The sequence below is a fragment of the Salvia miltiorrhiza genome, chromosome 1 (genome assembly GCF_028751815.1).
Source record: "Salvia miltiorrhiza cultivar Shanhuang (shh) chromosome 1, IMPLAD_Smil_shh, whole genome shotgun sequence".
NCBI lineage: Eukaryota > Viridiplantae > Streptophyta > Magnoliopsida > Lamiales > Lamiaceae > Salvia > Salvia miltiorrhiza.
The window spans coordinates 52953573-52970949 of record NC_080387.1 but is presented as its reverse complement, the minus strand read 5'-3'; the positions used below and the strand labels follow the sequence as shown (position 1 = coordinate 52970949).

The 17377-nt window shown below is 44.1% G+C and overlaps 2 protein-coding genes across 3 annotated transcripts; both read left to right on the top strand.

Annotated features, from left to right (window-relative positions):
* Positions 1 to 1975: 1975 nt before the first annotated feature.
* On the top strand, positions 1976 to 5659 carry LOC130992262 (uncharacterized). 2 transcript variants are annotated; one of them, XM_057916828.1, is made up of 4 exons: positions 1976 to 4026; positions 4110 to 4271; positions 4404 to 4786; positions 4884 to 5654. In XM_057916828.1, exons 1-4 carry the CDS (start codon positions 3264 to 3266, stop codon positions 5310 to 5312), a joined length of 1737 nt encoding a protein of 578 aa, XP_057772811.1. In that variant the 5' UTR covers positions 1976 to 3263; the 3' UTR covers positions 5313 to 5654. The 2 variants fall into 2 exon arrangements, with proteins under 2 accessions (XP_057772811.1, XP_057772803.1); XM_057916820.1 differs by having other exon boundaries at positions 4110 to 4786; positions 4884 to 5659.
* Positions 5660 to 13208: 7549 nt separating this feature from the next.
* Positions 13209 to 16894, top strand: LOC130992597 (stemmadenine O-acetyltransferase-like). Its single transcript, XM_057917300.1, has 2 exons — positions 13209 to 14008; positions 16110 to 16894. Exons 1-2 carry the CDS (start codon positions 13344 to 13346, stop codon positions 16792 to 16794), a joined length of 1350 nt encoding a protein of 449 aa, XP_057773283.1. The 5' UTR covers positions 13209 to 13343; the 3' UTR covers positions 16795 to 16894.
* The last annotated feature ends 483 nt before the right edge of the window (positions 16895 to 17377 follow it).

The window sequence follows — 17377 nt, the reverse complement described above, 5'->3', positions numbered from 1 at the left end:
GTTTGGGTCGATGGGCCTTAATGACCTAAAGTACCGGGTTGGGCTGAATTAATTGAAATTAATTCAGTTTTTCGGATTGGGCTAAGTGCTTGGGCCGCGAATATTTATTCGAATGGGCTATACAAAATTTGTCCACTACAGTTTGTCCCCCACTCTCTAGTTGGAATCTTCTCAACTAGAGAGTATAATTATCTGAATGAGTGAATTTGTTTTCGATAAATGACATGTCAACTCTTTGAGCGGGGAATTCCCTGAACCCCAGAATTTGAAATGATATAGTGTGATTTTAGGGGCTGAATATGAGCCGTCCTTTTTCGTTCTAGCATAATATGCGCTTATATGTATTAATAAGGCTAGGAATATTTGAAAGTTCATAGTTTAACTATCTTGGGCTAATAAAATTTGTGGGCCCAAAATCAATATATTGGGCATGGCCCTATTTAATTAATTAGGCTTTTGGCTGGCCCCAAGCCCATCACTTTTAGGAATCTAGGGTTTCCCACTTCAAAAAATGAAGATGGCAGTTTCAGCCATAGAGGCGCCGTTCGAGTGGAGGATCGAGCCATGAGAGGCGGCTGTCGCTGTGGTCGCTCAGACGGCGGCAAGGTTCGGCGACGACGACTTCTATCACAGTGAGTCGCGTGGATTGGAGGTCTCAGGGAAAGTGGTAGTGGCTGGCGGCCGTGTACCGTGGTGTCGATTCTCGCTGGTTTTTATTTGGAGGCGGCGGCGGCGAACTTTTGGAGCCGGCGGCGAAGCCCGATGGGCGAGCTGGAGGCGACGGCGGGCCATGGTGGATTCGGGAGAAAGCTATGGTGACTGGAGAAATCGGCGGAGAGAAAGATAGCTGCGTCGTCGGTTTTAACGGGGCAACGACGGCGGATCTGCCAGAGGCAGACGAGAGAGATGGTTGCGCGAGCCTTGAGAGAAAAAGGATGAACTGAGTTTTCCTTCTTTCCCCTCCCCCCTTTTTTTGTTGTTGTAGATCTGATGAATTTGGCCGGAAATATGGGGGGCAGCCGGTCCTTTCCCGGCGATTCTCGGGCAGTTTTTGCGCGGTCCGACGGGACGAGAGAGAAAGGTGGCGCTGGTGTGAGCAGCGGCGGCGTGGGCTCGCCGGATTCTGGAAATGAAGGCGACAGTTATAGGGTCGGCCGGATCTTACTCTGTCTTCTTCTTCTTCTTTTTTTTTTTTTTTTTTTTTTTGTTTTGTTTTGTGTAGCAGATCTTGTGTAATTTCTGTGTCTTCCAATTCTTGATAATGAATATTTGCTAGTTGTTCATTGGATTTGGAATAAAATTTTGCTGAACTGCAAATGAATGTTTTGAGGATATAATTGTTCATGATGTTGATTTTTGTTTTCCATTGAGTTTGAGAATAGGCGAAAAAGAAGGCTGTGTTTTGTTGGAATTGAGATGCATGGGTGATAGGGTCGATAGAGTAAAGACTTGAGAGTGAGGATCTCTAATGCAACAGGTTGATGGGGTCAATGCTTGAAAGAATGTATTTTTGATGCAGCAGGTCGATAGGGTCGATAGGGGCCATATTTGGCTTTTATGAATTAAGTTAAATAAATTTTGTAAATGGAGGGGTCGATAGGGTCGATAGGGGCCATATTTGGCTTTTATGAATTAAGTTAAATAAATTTTGTAAATGGAGGGGTCGATAGGGTCGATAGGGGCCATATTTGGCTTTTATGAATTAAGTTAAATAAATTTTGTAAATGGAAGGGGTTGACAAGGTCGATGTAGGCAGTGGGGCACCCGGGCATTGGGGTTGATTCCTTCAATCCCCGTATGTATGAACTTGGTGTGGGTCCCATGTTGTAGTAGACATTTCATGCTTTTAGCAGCACTATTTAGGCCATCAATGCCGAAATGGTCGAAGGGATCAATATATCATTTTACTTTTGCATTATATGTGTATGTATATAGACCATGGCCCACTTACCCTTTTAAAAGCAATATACGGACGACATGGGCATTAGAGCTTGACAAAAGCCAAATGAGAATTATATTCTCGTCGAGAAGTGAAGCAGCAGGGTGATGGGGTCGATAAGGTCGATATGGCCATCAACTTTTTACTGCTTTGTTCTTTTTATTGTTATTTGCGAATGGATCGTACTATGTGAATTAAATAGGCTACTAGATGTTAGCCATTTGTCAGATATCTACTTTTTTTTTATTTTCTATAAGAAAGGGGAGCATGTTCCCCATTTTTCCCACACAAAATTTTGAGGCATTTGGAGTTGAGAGCTTGAAGTTGGAAGAGTGGAATCTTAGAGAGAGGATTTTTGGAGGAGATAGAGAGAGGTTGGTTTACCCCTCACTATCTTTGAATGTTCTTGATGAATTTCTTTTGAGGTCCCAAGCATGTTAGCTAGAATTTTTGTCGTATTTTGCTTTGAGTTTTAGTCGATTATTCGTTTGTCGTTTCTTGATTTTGATCCAAGCTTGTTGTAAATACTTGCATATTTACTGTTTGTTGGAGCATGCTAAATTTTTCTAAGTATGAGAACTAGTGAGCCCCTTAGGGGCAATAGGGTGATAATCTTCTGCATGATAATTGTAAACTTGGGCCCGTCGGGGCGATAGGGGCAATAACTCTTGCTTATGAATTTTTATGACCCGACCCTATCAGGGTGTTGGGGGCCATGGCCTTTGTGATTGAGAATTTATGATTTAAGCCCAACGGGGCAATTGGGGTAATAACCCTTTTGCATAAATGATTAAAATTTGGCCCCATGGGGGTGATAGGGGCAATAGCTCTTGCTTATAATAATCATGGACTTAGCCCTTTAGGGTCAATCGAGGCAATAGTTTTCATAAATAAAAACTTAGGAATTGGGCCCAACAGGGCGATGGGGGCGATACCCTTATGTGTAATAAATTAGGCCTTAGCCCCATGGGGTCACTAGGGGCAATATGATCTACATGCTTAACATATATAACCTAAAATAAGGGCGAGGAGATAATATAACCAACACTTTAAATGTATGATAACAACTGATAAGCCCCGATGGGGGTAATTTAGTTGATGACTTTCAAATATGAAAAGTAGAAGCTAGGCCTCATTTGGGCGACACGGTCATTAATATCACAATATTCACGGTAATGTAAAGGTCAAGCATGCTCTTATAAAATTAAAGACGATGTTGGGTAATGGAGTCGTACCTGTTTATTTGAGTGAATCACCCTTGTAAAAATGCATTCTTATTATCCTTTACACTACTTGATTGGGTTGGGGCGGTCCTCGTGCTCACATGGCCTTCATCCTTGCTACTTTAGGGGCTTTGATTATTATGTCACGTGCACGAGAAGGATCAATCGGGTCGTCAAGTAGGACTCGACATTCGGTTGATGAGGATGAGGATAACGTGTTAGACATTCCTACTGGAGTGGAGATCGGGGCTTGGCGAGGTGAATCGGGTGATTCATCTCAAGATATGGGCTTAGGGATTAATAGTGCTGACGGACTTTACGGGGTTAAGGTTAATGAGACATTTTTGTTGGGTAAGAACCATCCCTCAAAATTCACCAACATAAACCAAATGTATAACCTTCGAATATTATACAACATACCTAAATGGGTTAGCCTTCACGCACCTGGTACGGCCCTTAGGGCGGATCATAGTGTCGCGGGTTGGGTGTGTATGTATGAGAAGACCTTCAAAGAGGGTCTACGACTTCCTCTTCCCCGCTTGGTCCTAGAGTTCTTGCATTATTATCATATCTCGCCGGGTCAACTCATGCCTAATGTCTGGCGAGTGTTGATGGGTATGCAAGCTTTTGGAGAACTGAAGGGCTTCGAGGTCGATCTTGAAGATGTGTTGTCTACTTACACGGTTCAGGAAAATAACACGGAGAGAGGGCGATACCAGTTATCCCGGGGAAAAAAGCTTCCCGAATTGGTTTGTGGTGTTACGGATTCTGGTTCGGCCTGGAAACATAAATATTTTTTTATGAACTATGATGCCCTTGGCGACCTGACGGGCTATGATATTCCATCAGCTTGGTGTAATGCCCGTGAGTATTTTTGTGTTGATCGGGTCATTATGGTTTAAATTTCTTCTAACTTGACATTTTTTCTTTGTTGGTTTGTTTTGTAGGACGTCTCACCGTTCCTTGGCCGGTGAGTAATAGAAATTTGGAGAAAAGAAGAGCACGCTTCACCATATTTCCTAGCGACAAGAGGCATTGGAGTGTTATCTTGGGAGAAGAGAGTTTAAGACAGACTACTTTGTGGAGTTCCGTCCCTCCTGGTCCAGAAGGTATTATTTTTCCTTCAACTAGTGCTCACTCCGAGCTTATCTTGTCTATTTGGGCCTCGGAGATTTTAGGGCATAGCGGCAGTTTTCACCCGGCTCTACACGACTTGACTTTGGATGAACGGGCTTATGCAGACTACGTGATGTCGCACCCTAAGATGAATCTTCTTCCAGAAAAGGATAGCTATGAAACTTACTTGAAGATGCGGGAGAAGAAGAAAGCGTCCGGCAGGGGCAAGAAGGGCGGTTCGGGTAGTGAGCCCGTTAGTGAATCCGACGTCCAAGTAGTTGAACCGTCGGGGCGGTCAAAGAGGAAGAAGAAAGCAGCGCCTTTTGAGGTCCCGGACTACTCCGATGGCTCTATCCATCTCACACTTCCTAGTGGGACTTCAGCCCAGACCGACTATGATTCATGTGCGGATCATTTTGAGCGTCTGTTGCTAGAGGATGACCGCACCAGGATGTTGAAGGTTGGCGTGGTTGATTCTGCCAGCACTGCCGCCCGTCTTGCGTTTCAGGTATGGTTAGGGTTGACTTTCATATGCATATTTATAACTATCTTTGCACGATTCATATTTGGTATAATCGAACTCTTTTGTTGCTTGTTTGATGTAGGGCTATCAGTATACTCTGTTCATGAAGGAGCAACTGGTAGAGGCGGCTGACCAGCTCAAGGTGGCTCTGAGAGAGCAAGACGCCCTTCGGAAGGAACTCGAGGAAGAGAAGGGTCGTTATGAAACGGCAGAGAAGGAGCTGAGGGACGAGCTATCCTTGAAGAGTCACCTGATTTCTGCCCTTCAGTCTCAGATAGGGCAATTGGAGGCGACTTTGAAGGTCCGAGAGGAGGAGCTTCAGTTTAGCCATCTTCAGACGGTCGTTCTTACCCGTGGTGAGATGATGAAGGAGTTCAAGGAAGGGAAAGCGGGTTCCTGGAACGTAGAGAAGGGCATACGTGAGATGGAGGATGTGCTACGTGACCGAGCTGAAGGAGTGGGAGTGGTTGATGCCACTACTGACGGCGAGGGCGACGGGAGCGAAGACTAGACTTATTTGTAGTTGAAACTTCATTCAAACAATTTCTATTTGGTTATGTAATAGTAATTAGGCTCTTCGAACTTGATATTATCTACTTTTCTCCCCTAGTTTGAGTCTAGTCTCTTTTGGCTGGACTTGGACTTGGTATTTGTAGGACATGTCATTTTTCGGTATATCCAGCCCGATCAGGGGGTTCGCTCTTTGATGCTTTATCCGACATATGTCTGAAGTTTATAAATTGGAAGATCATATTTTCAATGGTTTGGCGTAAGGTTCACTTGGTATGCGATCTAAGATTTCCTAAGGGTTGAAACCCATGTGATGTGTGCTCAAACTCTTTCATTGGTTAAGTGAGAAATGGTTGGTTGAAGGGGTGGGGGGGCTGCGCTCCTTAGAGCTGCCTACATACCCTTAAGAGGGATCAAGCCCGAATGTAGTTCTGACCTGCATAGAAAGGTCAGTAATTGTAGAAGATGATATGGGTCTCGGAAGACCTTATTGAAATAAAGTGAAATTTGTAGAGTTTAGGGTCAAGCGTGGTACTGCTTGAGATGTAGGGCGTTCCAACTGTTGTTGATTTCACGCCCGTCTGATGCTTGTAGCCTATAGGCTCCATGTCCGATCACCTTGGTGACCAAGTAGGGTCCTTCCCAATTCGGGGCTAACTTGCCAGCCCCTGCCTCCTTGGTATTCTGGAATACCTTGCGAAGTACCCAATCGCCCGGTTTGAAGGTTCGCGTGCGAGTGTTCTTGTTGTAGTGTCGAGCAATACTTTGTTGATATGAGGCTATTCTTATGTTTGCCTTATTCCTCTTCTCGTCGAGCAGGTCGAGCTCGTGGCACATGGCTTCATGGTTGTCGTGGTCTGTGGTAAACTCATACCTAGCGGTATGTACTTCGCTCTCTGTGGGGATGACTGCTTCCATTCCATAAGCGAGAGAGAAGGGGGTTTCTCCCGTCGAGGTTCTTGTGGTTGTCCGGTAAGACCATAGGACGCCGGGTAGTTCATCTGCCCATTTCCCCTTCGCCTTCTCCAATCGTTTCTTGAGTGTGTTCATGATGGTCTTGTTGGATGATTCAGCTTGCCCGTTGGCTTGGGGGTATCTTGGCGTTGAGAAGCTTAGCTTGATGTTCCAAAACCTGCAAAAATCTTGAAAGTCTGCGCTTATAAATTGGGACCCGTTGTCCGTGACGATCTCCTTGGGCACCCCATACCTGCATATAACATTCTTCCAGATAAAACCTTTTACCTCTTTATCCCTAACCTGGTGAAAAGAATCTGCCTCGATCCACTTGGTGAAGTAGTCCGTCACGGCTAACATGTAGACTTTTTGCCCAGGGGCAACAGGTAGTTTGCCTACGATGTCCATCCCCCATTTCATGAAGGGCCATGGAGAAGTGATAGCTTTTAGTGGCTCTGGGGGTAAGTGGGAGACTTGGGCAAATCGTTGGCACTTATCGCATCTCTTGACATAGTCTGCTGAATCGGCTTTCATGGTGGGCCAATAATACCCACTGGTCAGGGCTCGATGGGCAAGGCTTCTTCCACCCGAATGGTTGCCGCATTCCCCCTCATGTAGCTCGGAAAGGACATATCTTGCCTCTGCAGGGTTAATACATCTCAAGTATGGACCATTGTAAGAGCGCTTATACAATTTACCTCGAATAATGGAGAATCGGGCTGCTTGGGCTTTGAGTCGGCGGGCTTCATTTCTGTCATCTGGGAGTGTGTCTTGTGCTAAGTAATCCGTTATGGGGGTCATCCAGGTTGGTTCGGCTGACACTTCATGGACTTGTTCCTCCTTATCCTTTTGAGTCGCTGGCCATTGGAGGCAGGTTATCTGAATGACCTTTGGTTGCGTGGTCTGGATGGATGACCCCAAGTTGGCTAATGCGTCGGCATGGCTATTGTCCCCTCGTGGAACTTGGCTCAGGGTGAACTCCTCAAAGCTCGATTGTAACTCTTTAGTTTTGCCCAGATAGGCTATCATTTTGGCATCCTTGGCTTGGTAGGATCCTTGCATTTGATTGACCACAAGTTGGGAGTCGCTGAAGACATTGATTCGTTTGACCCCTATTTCCTTGGCCAATTCAAGTCCAGCCAGCATTGCCTCATACTCCGCCTCGTTGTTGGTTGCCTTGAATTGACACCGAATTGATTGTTCAACCATGTCGCCCTGAGGTGAAATAAGGACCAAGCCAAGTCCACTTCCCCTCATATTGCTGGACCCGTCAACATAAAGTTTCCAAATCCCCGTTTGATCGGGTTCTTCGGTCATGCAACATAGTTCCTTGTCGGCCTGCACGGTAAGGTTAGGAGTGAAATCAACAATGAAATCTGCTAGTACCTGAGACTTGAGGGCCATTCGGGGCTTGAAGGTAATGTCGTATTCGCTTAGTTCTACTGCCCATTTGGTCAATCGACCCGATAGCTCCGGCTTGTGGAGTATGGCTTTGAGGGGGTATGTGGTCACCACTGAGATCGGGTGACATTGGAAGTATGGTCGAAGTTTTCTTGCTGCGTGGACCAATGCGAGAGCTAGCTTCTCAAGTTGGCTGTATCGGGTCTCCGCATCCAGGAGGGACTTGCTCACATAGTATATTGGTGCTTGTCTCCCTTCGTCCTCCCTGACCAACACGGCACTGACAGCAGTCTCGGACACGGCCAAATAAACCAGTAGGACTTCATGGTCTTTTGGTTTGGCCAGAAGGGGCGGGTTGGTCAGGTATTGTTTGAGTTGTTGTAATGCCTCCTCACACTCCTCTGTCCACTCAAAGGTTTTTGATTTCCTAAGAGTGTTGAAGAATGGGTGACACCGCTCTGAAGATTTTGAGATGAAACGGCCCAACGCGGCTATCCTCCCGGTTAATTTTTGTACGTCCTTGACGCATGTTGGGGATTGAATCTTCATGATGGAGTCGATTTGGGCCGGGTTGGCCTCTATGCCTCTTTGGGTGACCATATAACCTAAAAATTTTCCTGCATTGACACCAAAAGAACATTTAGCAGGGTTAAGTTTCATATTATACTCCCTGAGAATTTTGAAGGTCTGGTTGAGATGGTCGATGTGGTCCTTTGCTTGAATTGATTTGACGAGCATGTCGTCGATGTAGACCTCCATCGTCTTTCCTATCTGGTGCGCAAACATTTTGTTGACCAAGCGTTGATATGTTGCCCCTGCATTTTTTAACCCGAATGGCATGAAGATGTAGCAATAAAGGCCCATGTTGGTCAAGAAGGCTGTCTTTTCCTCGTCATCAGGGTGCATTCGTATCTGGTGATACCCTGAGTAAGCATCCATGAAGCTCAGGAGCTCATGGCCGGCGGTTGCGTCCACCAACATGTCGATGTGGGGCAACGGAAATGAGTCCTTCGGGCATGCCTTGTTGAGGTCTGTAAAGTCGATGCAGACCCTCCACTTGTCATTCTTTTTCTTTATTACTACCACATTAGCGAGCCATTCGGGGTAATGGACCTCTCGGATCAATCTGTTCGTCAAGAGCCTTTGGACCTCTTCGTTGATGACTTGATTTCTTTCAGGAGAAAATTTTCTTCGTCTTTGCTTTCTTGGTGGATAGCCCGGATCAACCTGTAGCCTGTGAACAATAACATTTGGGTCAATGCCCGTCATGTCCGCATGGGACCAAGCAAAACAATCGTAGTGTTTAGATAAGAAATTGATAAGCTTCTCTCGGGAGTCGGTGTCAAGTTGTGCTCCAATCCGAACTTTGTGATCCGGGTGGTCCATGTGGATTTGGACTTCATCTATCTCTATAGCTTCTTCCTCGATCAAACTACGTGGTCGTTTTGGGCGATCGGGTCGATCAGATTGATCTTCTATAACAGCTCTGCTGCTTGGATGACTTTGGTGCGGGCTGTTGGGCTGCGTCCTGCCTTCGGGCTCATCTGTTCGTGCGGGTTGACATGATGGAGATGGTTGATCCATCTTTGGGTGGGTCGAACCATTTTGCTGTAATTGCTATTGAGTGGCTTGCTTTGCCTTCATGGTCGTTTGGTAACATGCTCTTGAATCTTTTTGCTCGCCCCTCATCTCCTTGATGCCCCATTTAGTTGGGAACCGGATGACTTGGTGGTAGGTAGATGGGACTGCTTCCATATCATGGATCCATGGTCGACCCAAAATGACGTTGAATGCGGAAGGGGCGTTGATTACTAAGAACTTGGTTGATTGATTCACCCCTTCGGCATAGACAGGAAGGTCAATCTCCCCCATCGTGGTCTTGGTCTCACCACTGAAGCCTATAAGGACCGCGGACTTTTTTATTATTTTGGACTCGTTCAAGCCCATCTCCCTGAAAGCATCAAAAAATAAGATATTGGCAGAACTACCATTATCGATTAGAACACGCTTGGTCAAACAGTTTGCAATAAAAATTGAAATAACTAAAGCATCATGATGAGGGTGAAGAAGCTTGTCTGATTCAGTTGTATGAAAACTGATTGTTTGGGTCGGAAGGGTTGGAGCGGTCTGGCAGGGCATGTTGGTTTCCGCCTTGTTAGACTTAGCCTGTCGAGTATGCTTCTTTGCTGCGGAGTGGGTGACCCCGCTTACTTCGGAGCCACCAGATATCACATTCACGGTTCTTTCATGAGATGGTGGGTTTGGCGGTGTAGCTTCTCTATGGTCATCATGTCTATCATTTCCTTGTTGTAGGGTCTGCTTGCCCTTCTCGGTTAGGTAATCGGTGAGGTGGCCTTGTTTTAGTAGGTGGGCCACTTCCAATCTGAGGGCAATGCAATCCTCTGTCCGATGCCCATGGTCTGCATGGAACTCACACCACTTGGACCTGTCCCTCTGGTCGGCTGGGGCCCTCATCCTCTCTGGCCATTTGACCTTGTTGCCCAGGTTCCTTAGTGCCTCAACTGCTTCGGCGGGGGAGATGGATAGGGCATACTCTGGAATCTTTGCTTTCTCGCGGGGGCGTGCGTCGGGTGCCCTATCGTACTCATCCCTTCCTCTGCTTTGTCGATAAGGTGGATATGGTTCAGCACGTCTGTCACGACCTGACCTCCTGTCCACCCGGTGGTCTCTTTCGGGTCTACTGGGTGGGAAGACCCTCTGCATGTTGTATTGGTCTTCCTCCCACTTAATCTGTGCCCAAGCTTGAATCAACACGTCCTCCATGGTCTTGCACGGGTACTTGGTGAGAGTTTTATAAAGATCCGAGCCGGGCAATAGGCCCTTGCGAAAAGCGGTGACAGCGGTTTGCTCGCTACAGTTGGTGATTGACACCTTCTCCTTGTTGAAACGTCCAATGTAGTCTCGAAGGGGTTCTCCATGTCTTTGGACAATGACGTACAAGTCTTCCGAGATCTTCTCCAATTTTCTGCTACTTGCATACTGTTGGACAAAAACATCAGTTAGTTGGGCAAAAGAGCTAATAGAGTTATTCGGGAGATTCGTATACCACTGGAGGGCCGGTCCTATTAGACTAGAACCGAACCCCTTACACATGCACGCCTCCCTCATGTCACGAGGGATGGCCACGGTGAACATCCTCTGTCGATATTGGGCGATATGGTCGTCTGGGTCAGACGCGCCATCGAACATCTTCATGTGGGGGAAGTTGAACTTCCTCGGCATTTCCACCAAAGCTATTTCGTCCACAAAGGGCGAGTCAGCATAACAGCCCTTTGCACTTTTCTTGATTGGGGCCGGGACTCCTGGGATTCGTTGGATGATAGCCTCCATATCCGCCAATCTTCTAGCCAAGGCGGGGTCTAAATTCTGGATGGTGTTTGACGTGCCATGTCGTCCCTGATCGACCTGAAATGGTTGATCTTGGATGCTGCCATTATGACCGAGTGGACCTGTTCGCCTTGCTCCATCTGGTTGTCCCGTTGGGTCACCTTCGTGTGGTCCCGTTGGCACAACATGCCCCTGTGTGGTATCGGTCCGGCCTATCTGGGTAGGATGGTCCACTCCCCCAGTCGTCAGGTTGACTTGAGTGAGGGCTCCCATTAGGTTTGTCCCGGTTGCTCTGGTTGTCCCGGGTGTTTGATCCAAAATGTGGGTTTCACCTGCATTCACATGAAGATTGCCCGTGTTAGGATGAATAACCTCCGATCTATTGTTTCTTACCGAGGATGAAGGGTCATCTGGGTTGATCTCAGTTCCATTGGGTGTGAGCGGGATGTCCTCAATATCCATCATGGGGTTAATAGAAACCCGGAATCGATCAGGGTGTTGCGTTTGAATTGGCGGAGGCGTTTGGATCTGAGTGAGAGCGTTCAGTCGGGCTAGTAGCTCTTGGTTTTGTTTTTCCAACAACAACCGACTCTCCCTTTCCTGGGCCATCTGGTCCATCAGGGCATTGAGCTTGGCATCTATCTCCACTTGGGCCAACAACTCGGTTTGCGAGGGAGCATCGGTCATGTCGCGTGTGTCGTTTTGGGTACTCATGGTAGAACTCGGTGATTGTTCGTCGGGAATGCTTGATTGCTAGGGCCCCACGGTGGGCGCCAAATTGTTGGGGATGGATCCAACAATTACGGATAAGGGCGTCGGGGTCGTCCGGTACGATGGGCACTAGCAACCTGAAACACGAACAACGTTAGAGCCTTCCTTGGAGCACCGGTGGGGGTGTCGATGGAAGGGCCTCCGACGCTCAAGTCAGTAAACAATATTAATAAAAATCGTATTGAAAGCAATTGAAAGTAAATGAAAGATTAAATCGGGTCGATCTGGTCGACGGAGTTGAAGGCGATTGAGCAATGAGCAAAGGTCGTTGGGTCGTCTCGGTTGATCTGATCACCGGAAAACCTAAAGCTGAGAGCGTGGAGGCAGAATAGTGCGTGAGGGGAGAGAAGAGCGAGAGAACGTGTTGGAGTGCGAATGATTGTGTAGGTCGAATGACCTAGTAAGTTGTTATTTATACCGCGATGGCCTGACGGCTAGGGTTTTGCTGGCACGTCCCTTTAAGCCCTGGTCGTTCCGATATTTTGGGGATCGTATCCCTGACCTCGTTCCTTTCTTTCTCCCCAAGTCGCTGCCCTTCTAGGGTTTGGGTCGATGGGCCTTAATGACCTAAAGTACCGGGTTGGGCTGAATTAATTGAAATTAATTCAGTTTTTCGGATTGGGCTAAGTGCTTGGGCCGCGAATATTTATTCGAATGGGCTATACAAAATTTGTCCACTACATTCTGTACTGGTGACCGACTGGGAAGTTCGTCTAACTTATGCAATACTGTATAAATACGAAATAAATTGTGGATATACAATAAAATAAATTAAATAAATAAATTAAATAAAATAAATAAATTCTAAAATATTATCGACGGCAAAACGCAGCCGCCGCCGATAATAACCCGGCATAGATCGGCGAGATCGCCACCGCCGTCCGGTCAACATTACTGGCAGCGGTGGCGCCGCCAGTAATTAGCGGCGGCGTTTACCGTCGGTAATTCTCCGTCTTTTAACGGCGACATTACCGCTGGCGCGGCCGCCAGTGATTGCCGGTGGCGTATGCTCGCCGCCGGTAATTGAATTACCTACGAGAACGTTACCGGCGGCAAGTCGCCGACGGTAATGCCGCCGGTAATGTATTTCCCGGCCGCCGTGTCCCTATTACCGACGGGAAATGCCGCCGGTAATAGGCCTTTTTTTGTAGTGCATCCCGACATGACAATAAATAATATCACAATTTTTAGGGACACAGAGAATACAAAATAAGCATTAATAACATGTAAAAATAATGAAAATCTAAAAATTAAGTAAGTGTAAGTTCAAAACTATACAGCCTAACTTTAATATATATGCTGTATCCGAAAAATATTCTAAATCATCAAAATTAATAAATATATTGATGTGATATTTTAATTTCTCAAATCTTCCGTGGACTTTGTCATATAATCCTTTCTGAATATACATTTTAAAATGAAAAATTACAAATGAACATTTGATTTCAGTGATTATGTTGTTTATGTGAAGCAACCATTTTTCTAGGTTTCTATAAATACATCAGAATTTAGTGCATTCAAAAAACCCGAAATATTGTTTCCCAAAAAAGAAAAAAAAATGGAACGTGAAACAAAAATAATCTCAAGCGCAAACGTGAAGCCATCATCTCCGACGCCTCGAAATCTCCGACACTACAAGTTTTCGATGCTGGACCAGATTTTCCCGCCAACGGCTCTTGCCTTGGCCCTCTATTACCCAAACACGACGCAAATCAACGATCCAGATTCGTTTGCTTCTCAAATAATGCAGCAGCTGACCCGATCGCTATCCGTGATTTTGACCCGGTTCTACCCGCTGGCCGGGAGAGCGAGCGGAGAGGGTGAATTCATCGACTGCAATGACGCCGGCGTTCCCTTCACGGTCGCTCGTTTCAGCGGCCACGAGCTGTCGGAGCATCTGGCGGATCCCCGCCCCGATCTCCTGCTGCCGTGCGGTACCGATTGGGGTACTGACCCCGGCCCTGATTCCGCCGTCGCGCTGATACAAGTCAACTGCTTTGACTGCGGCGGCGTCGCGATCGGGGCGGTGTTCTGGCACAAGGTGGTCGATGCGTCGACGGTGTCGGCGATTCTTCGGTCGTGGGGTGCGGCGGCGCGTGGGAGCAAGGAGCCGGTTTGCCCTAACTACATCGCGCAGTATATGTTTCCGCAGAAGGAGGAGATGCCGGTGCCGCTTGGTTCCACCACTGATATCGCCAAGACCGGGAAGTCAATCGTCAGAAGGTAAGCAGGCTCGCTTATGCATAAGCATGATGAGAGTGTTTAATAATCATAATGTTAATTTTAATTTTCTACCTACATTTATTATTCTTAATTTTATTTATTTGATACAGTATTTTCTAATTATCTATTTAATCAATAAACACAAACTGACCTCCTAAATTTACTGAATCATGTTCATATAATTAATTTGGAATTATCAGAATCATGATCATTATTGTATATCTTCAGTTTTTACAATTATTTAACTTTTCGTTGGTTATTGTAACATTATTGATTTTTAGTTTAGTTTATATTAGTGTAAAACACAAAATTAATGTATACTTCGTCCGTCTTAGAGGTGTTTGGCGGAGCTTATAAGCTCCTCAAAACAGCTTATAAGCTGTTTGGGAGCTCCTCCAAAGTGTTTGGCAAAATAAGTTCTCAAACAGCTTATAATAAGCTCCAAAAATAAGCTCTAATAGCTTATAAGCTCCCCCAAAAATAAGTTCCTCTACCCCAACTTATTTTTTTATAATCTCATATGCAACAATCATTTTACAAATATTTTTCAACTATAATTTATTATTTTCATTATATATCATTCAAATTCATTTTTCTTCGATGCTCTCTCTAGTTTATAAGTTCAATTATCCAAACACTTTGACAACTAATAAGCTCTTAAAAATTACATCTTATAAGCTCTTGAAACATTTTATAAGCTCCAAGAGCTTATAAGCTCTTTAAAATAAGCTTAGCCAAGCACCCTCTTAGTAATATAGGTTTTTTTTTTTAATCCAAATATATAATTTTGATGAAGGGAGTATTATATATTTAATTGTATTTATATATAGAGTATTGTCAATTATAATTTTTTTTTAAAAAGTAGTACATATTTAGAAAATCCTAAATAAAAAGAATAGAAAATTAAAAGATGATAATAAAAAAACTTAGGAACTCAAAGAAATTGAAGTGCATGTGGATAAGTAAATTAAAACTGTAAAAGGATAGTCTGTAGTAAAAAAAATCTAGAAAGTTAATTACAAATATATGTAAAAAATTGATGGGTTGAATGATTAATTGACTATTCATTACTCCCTCTGTCCACTAATTTATGGCCTAGGAGGCAAAATACGAATTTTAAGAAAAAACGTATTTTTATTAGTTGAGTGGAGAAAGAGACCATACTTTATTAAAATCAATGCAATTAGGCCACAATTTATTAAAAGGACCCACAATTTTGATTAAAATATGAATATAAACTTACCCAAAATAGATAAGACATAAATTGGTGGACTGACCAAAAAGACAAGTAGACTATAAATTAGTGGATGTAGGGAGAATTATTCATTGTTAAGTATTTAACGATATACTTAACAATAAAGTAGCATAAATACGAGAAAGACACGTCAACCATTAACTTCGTTATTTAATTAGATGGATCCAAATAACTAAAAAGTTAGAGACTTCGTTATTTAGATGGATCAAAATAACTAAAATGTTAGAGTTAGTCTTTTATGAGATCGAGTATATAAGTGAGATGAATTTGACCCAATCTGAGTGGAGGGTGCAGGGCTATGAGGGGCAGGCGCGGGGTTGTGACGGGAGGGCACGGGCGCAGGGGAGGGGGCGGGCTTGGGCAGAACAGCCGGGGTGTGGGCGCGAGCCCGGAGCTAAGTGTGTACTTATTTTGATCAAATAATTATTATTGTAAATAAAAATAATTATTGATATAAAGATATGTAATATTGTTGAAATATTATTTTTCATCACAACAATAATTACTTTAAGTTATCCGACCTATACCCACGATCCGTGCCTAGATTTGCCCTGACCCACACCCAAACCCACATCCTAACCCTGATTCGACCCGTTTCACCCATATACTCTATCTAATTTGTGAAAAAAAAGTATAGTTCAATACTCGAGGTAATGACATCTTAAGATAAATATCAGTACGTAGTACTACTTTTACTATTGAAGTTCGCCCCAAACTGATTTAATACTTACGCAACCTTATTTTATCTCGTGAAAATTCGATACATTGTTATTCTCAATCATTCAGTGATTCAACATCTTCAATATTTAAGCGCAAGCTAATATGAAATCGCAATATCTCCAACAGATATATATTTGACACGTCAGCAATATCATCACTGAGATCGAAACTATCCAGTGTGGAACTCCCCTCGCGAGTTGAAGTAGTGTCAGCCCTGCTCTGGAAATGTTTCATGTCTGCATCTCTGGCAAATGGTAAATCCACATCCTTACTCGCACAAACCTTGGACCTCCGCCGCCGAGCCCAGCCGCCGTTTCCCCCAGAATGCTTTGGCAATTTCCTGGCGCTGGCGCCGGCGACGAGCACCAACGACGAAAACGCCGAGCTAGGAGATCTAATCAAAAAAATGAGGGACTCTATAACCAAAATCGACGACGACTACATCAGCAGAATGCGCGGCGATGAGGGGTTGATGGGCTATTACGAGAATCTCCGACTGATGTGGACGGAATATTCTCAAGAAGTCGACATTTTGCCCATTTCGAGCGTATGTGGTCATGGTGTTTACGACATTGATTTCGGATGGGGCAAGCCGGTGTGGTCTAGTAGATGCGAGACTAGCAATATTGATTCAGAGATGGGATTGGTTTGGAACAGGATTTGGTTGACCGACACTAGATTTGGTGATGGAATAGAAGCTTGGGTGATTCTTGAAGATAAATATATGTCGGTGTTCGATCAAGTTGAGGAGTTGAGAGCTATTGCTTCTGTTGATCCTAGTCCCACTTTGTATCTAAGATCACGATTTTAAGGATTTTTTCTTCTTCTATTGATTATTCAATTCAACCTCAATTTGTTTTGTTAATTTTTATGTAAGTTAAAGGATGTTTCGTGTGTTTTATCAATTGTGTTTTTACTTATTACTCTCACTGTGAGTCAAAAGTATGTCACTTTGGTTGGACACGATATTTAATAAAATGTTTGGTGATTTTTAGATTTTTATGTAATGGAGAAAGGTCGTCTCACCATTGTTTTAAATGAGTGGTTGAAATTGAATAAGTGATGGTCTTTTTTGTAAATAATGAAATTAAAGACTAAAAGCTAATCAAGAATAAAATTAAAAAAAATTAAATAAGTGTAAAATCAAAAAAAAATATTCTAAATAATCAAAATTAATAAGAACTGTATTGATGTGATATTTTAACTTCTCAAAATTTTACGTGAACTTTCATGTAATCTTTCTGAATAGATTTTAAAATGAAAAATTATAAACAAATGAACATTTGATTTCCGAGATTATGTTCTTTTATGTGAAGCAATCATTTTTCTTTTTTTCTTTTTTAAAAATTGAAGCAACCATTTTCTAGTAATAAAATATGTTTTCTATAAATTCA

Bases quoted from the DNA above. Each gene is read 5' to 3' on its own strand.
- LOC130992597 (XM_057917300.1), top strand. From the start codon at position 13,344: ATGGAACGTGAAACAAAAATAATCTCAAGCGCAAACGTGAAGCCATCA. The intron at 14,009-16,109 runs GTAAGCAGGCTC...TATCTCCAACAG, and splicing joins GGGAAGTCAATCGTCAGAAG to ATATATATTTGACACGTCAG.
- LOC130992262 (XM_057916820.1), top strand. From the start codon at position 3,264: ATGGCCTTCATCCTTGCTACTTTAGGGGCTTTGATTATTATGTCACGT. The intron at 4,027-4,109 runs GTGAGTATTTTT...TTTGTTTTGTAG, and splicing joins ATCAGCTTGGTGTAATGCCC to GACGTCTCACCGTTCCTTGG. The intron at 4,787-4,883 runs GTATGGTTAGGG...TGTTTGATGTAG, and splicing joins CCGCCCGTCTTGCGTTTCAG to GGCTATCAGTATACTCTGTT.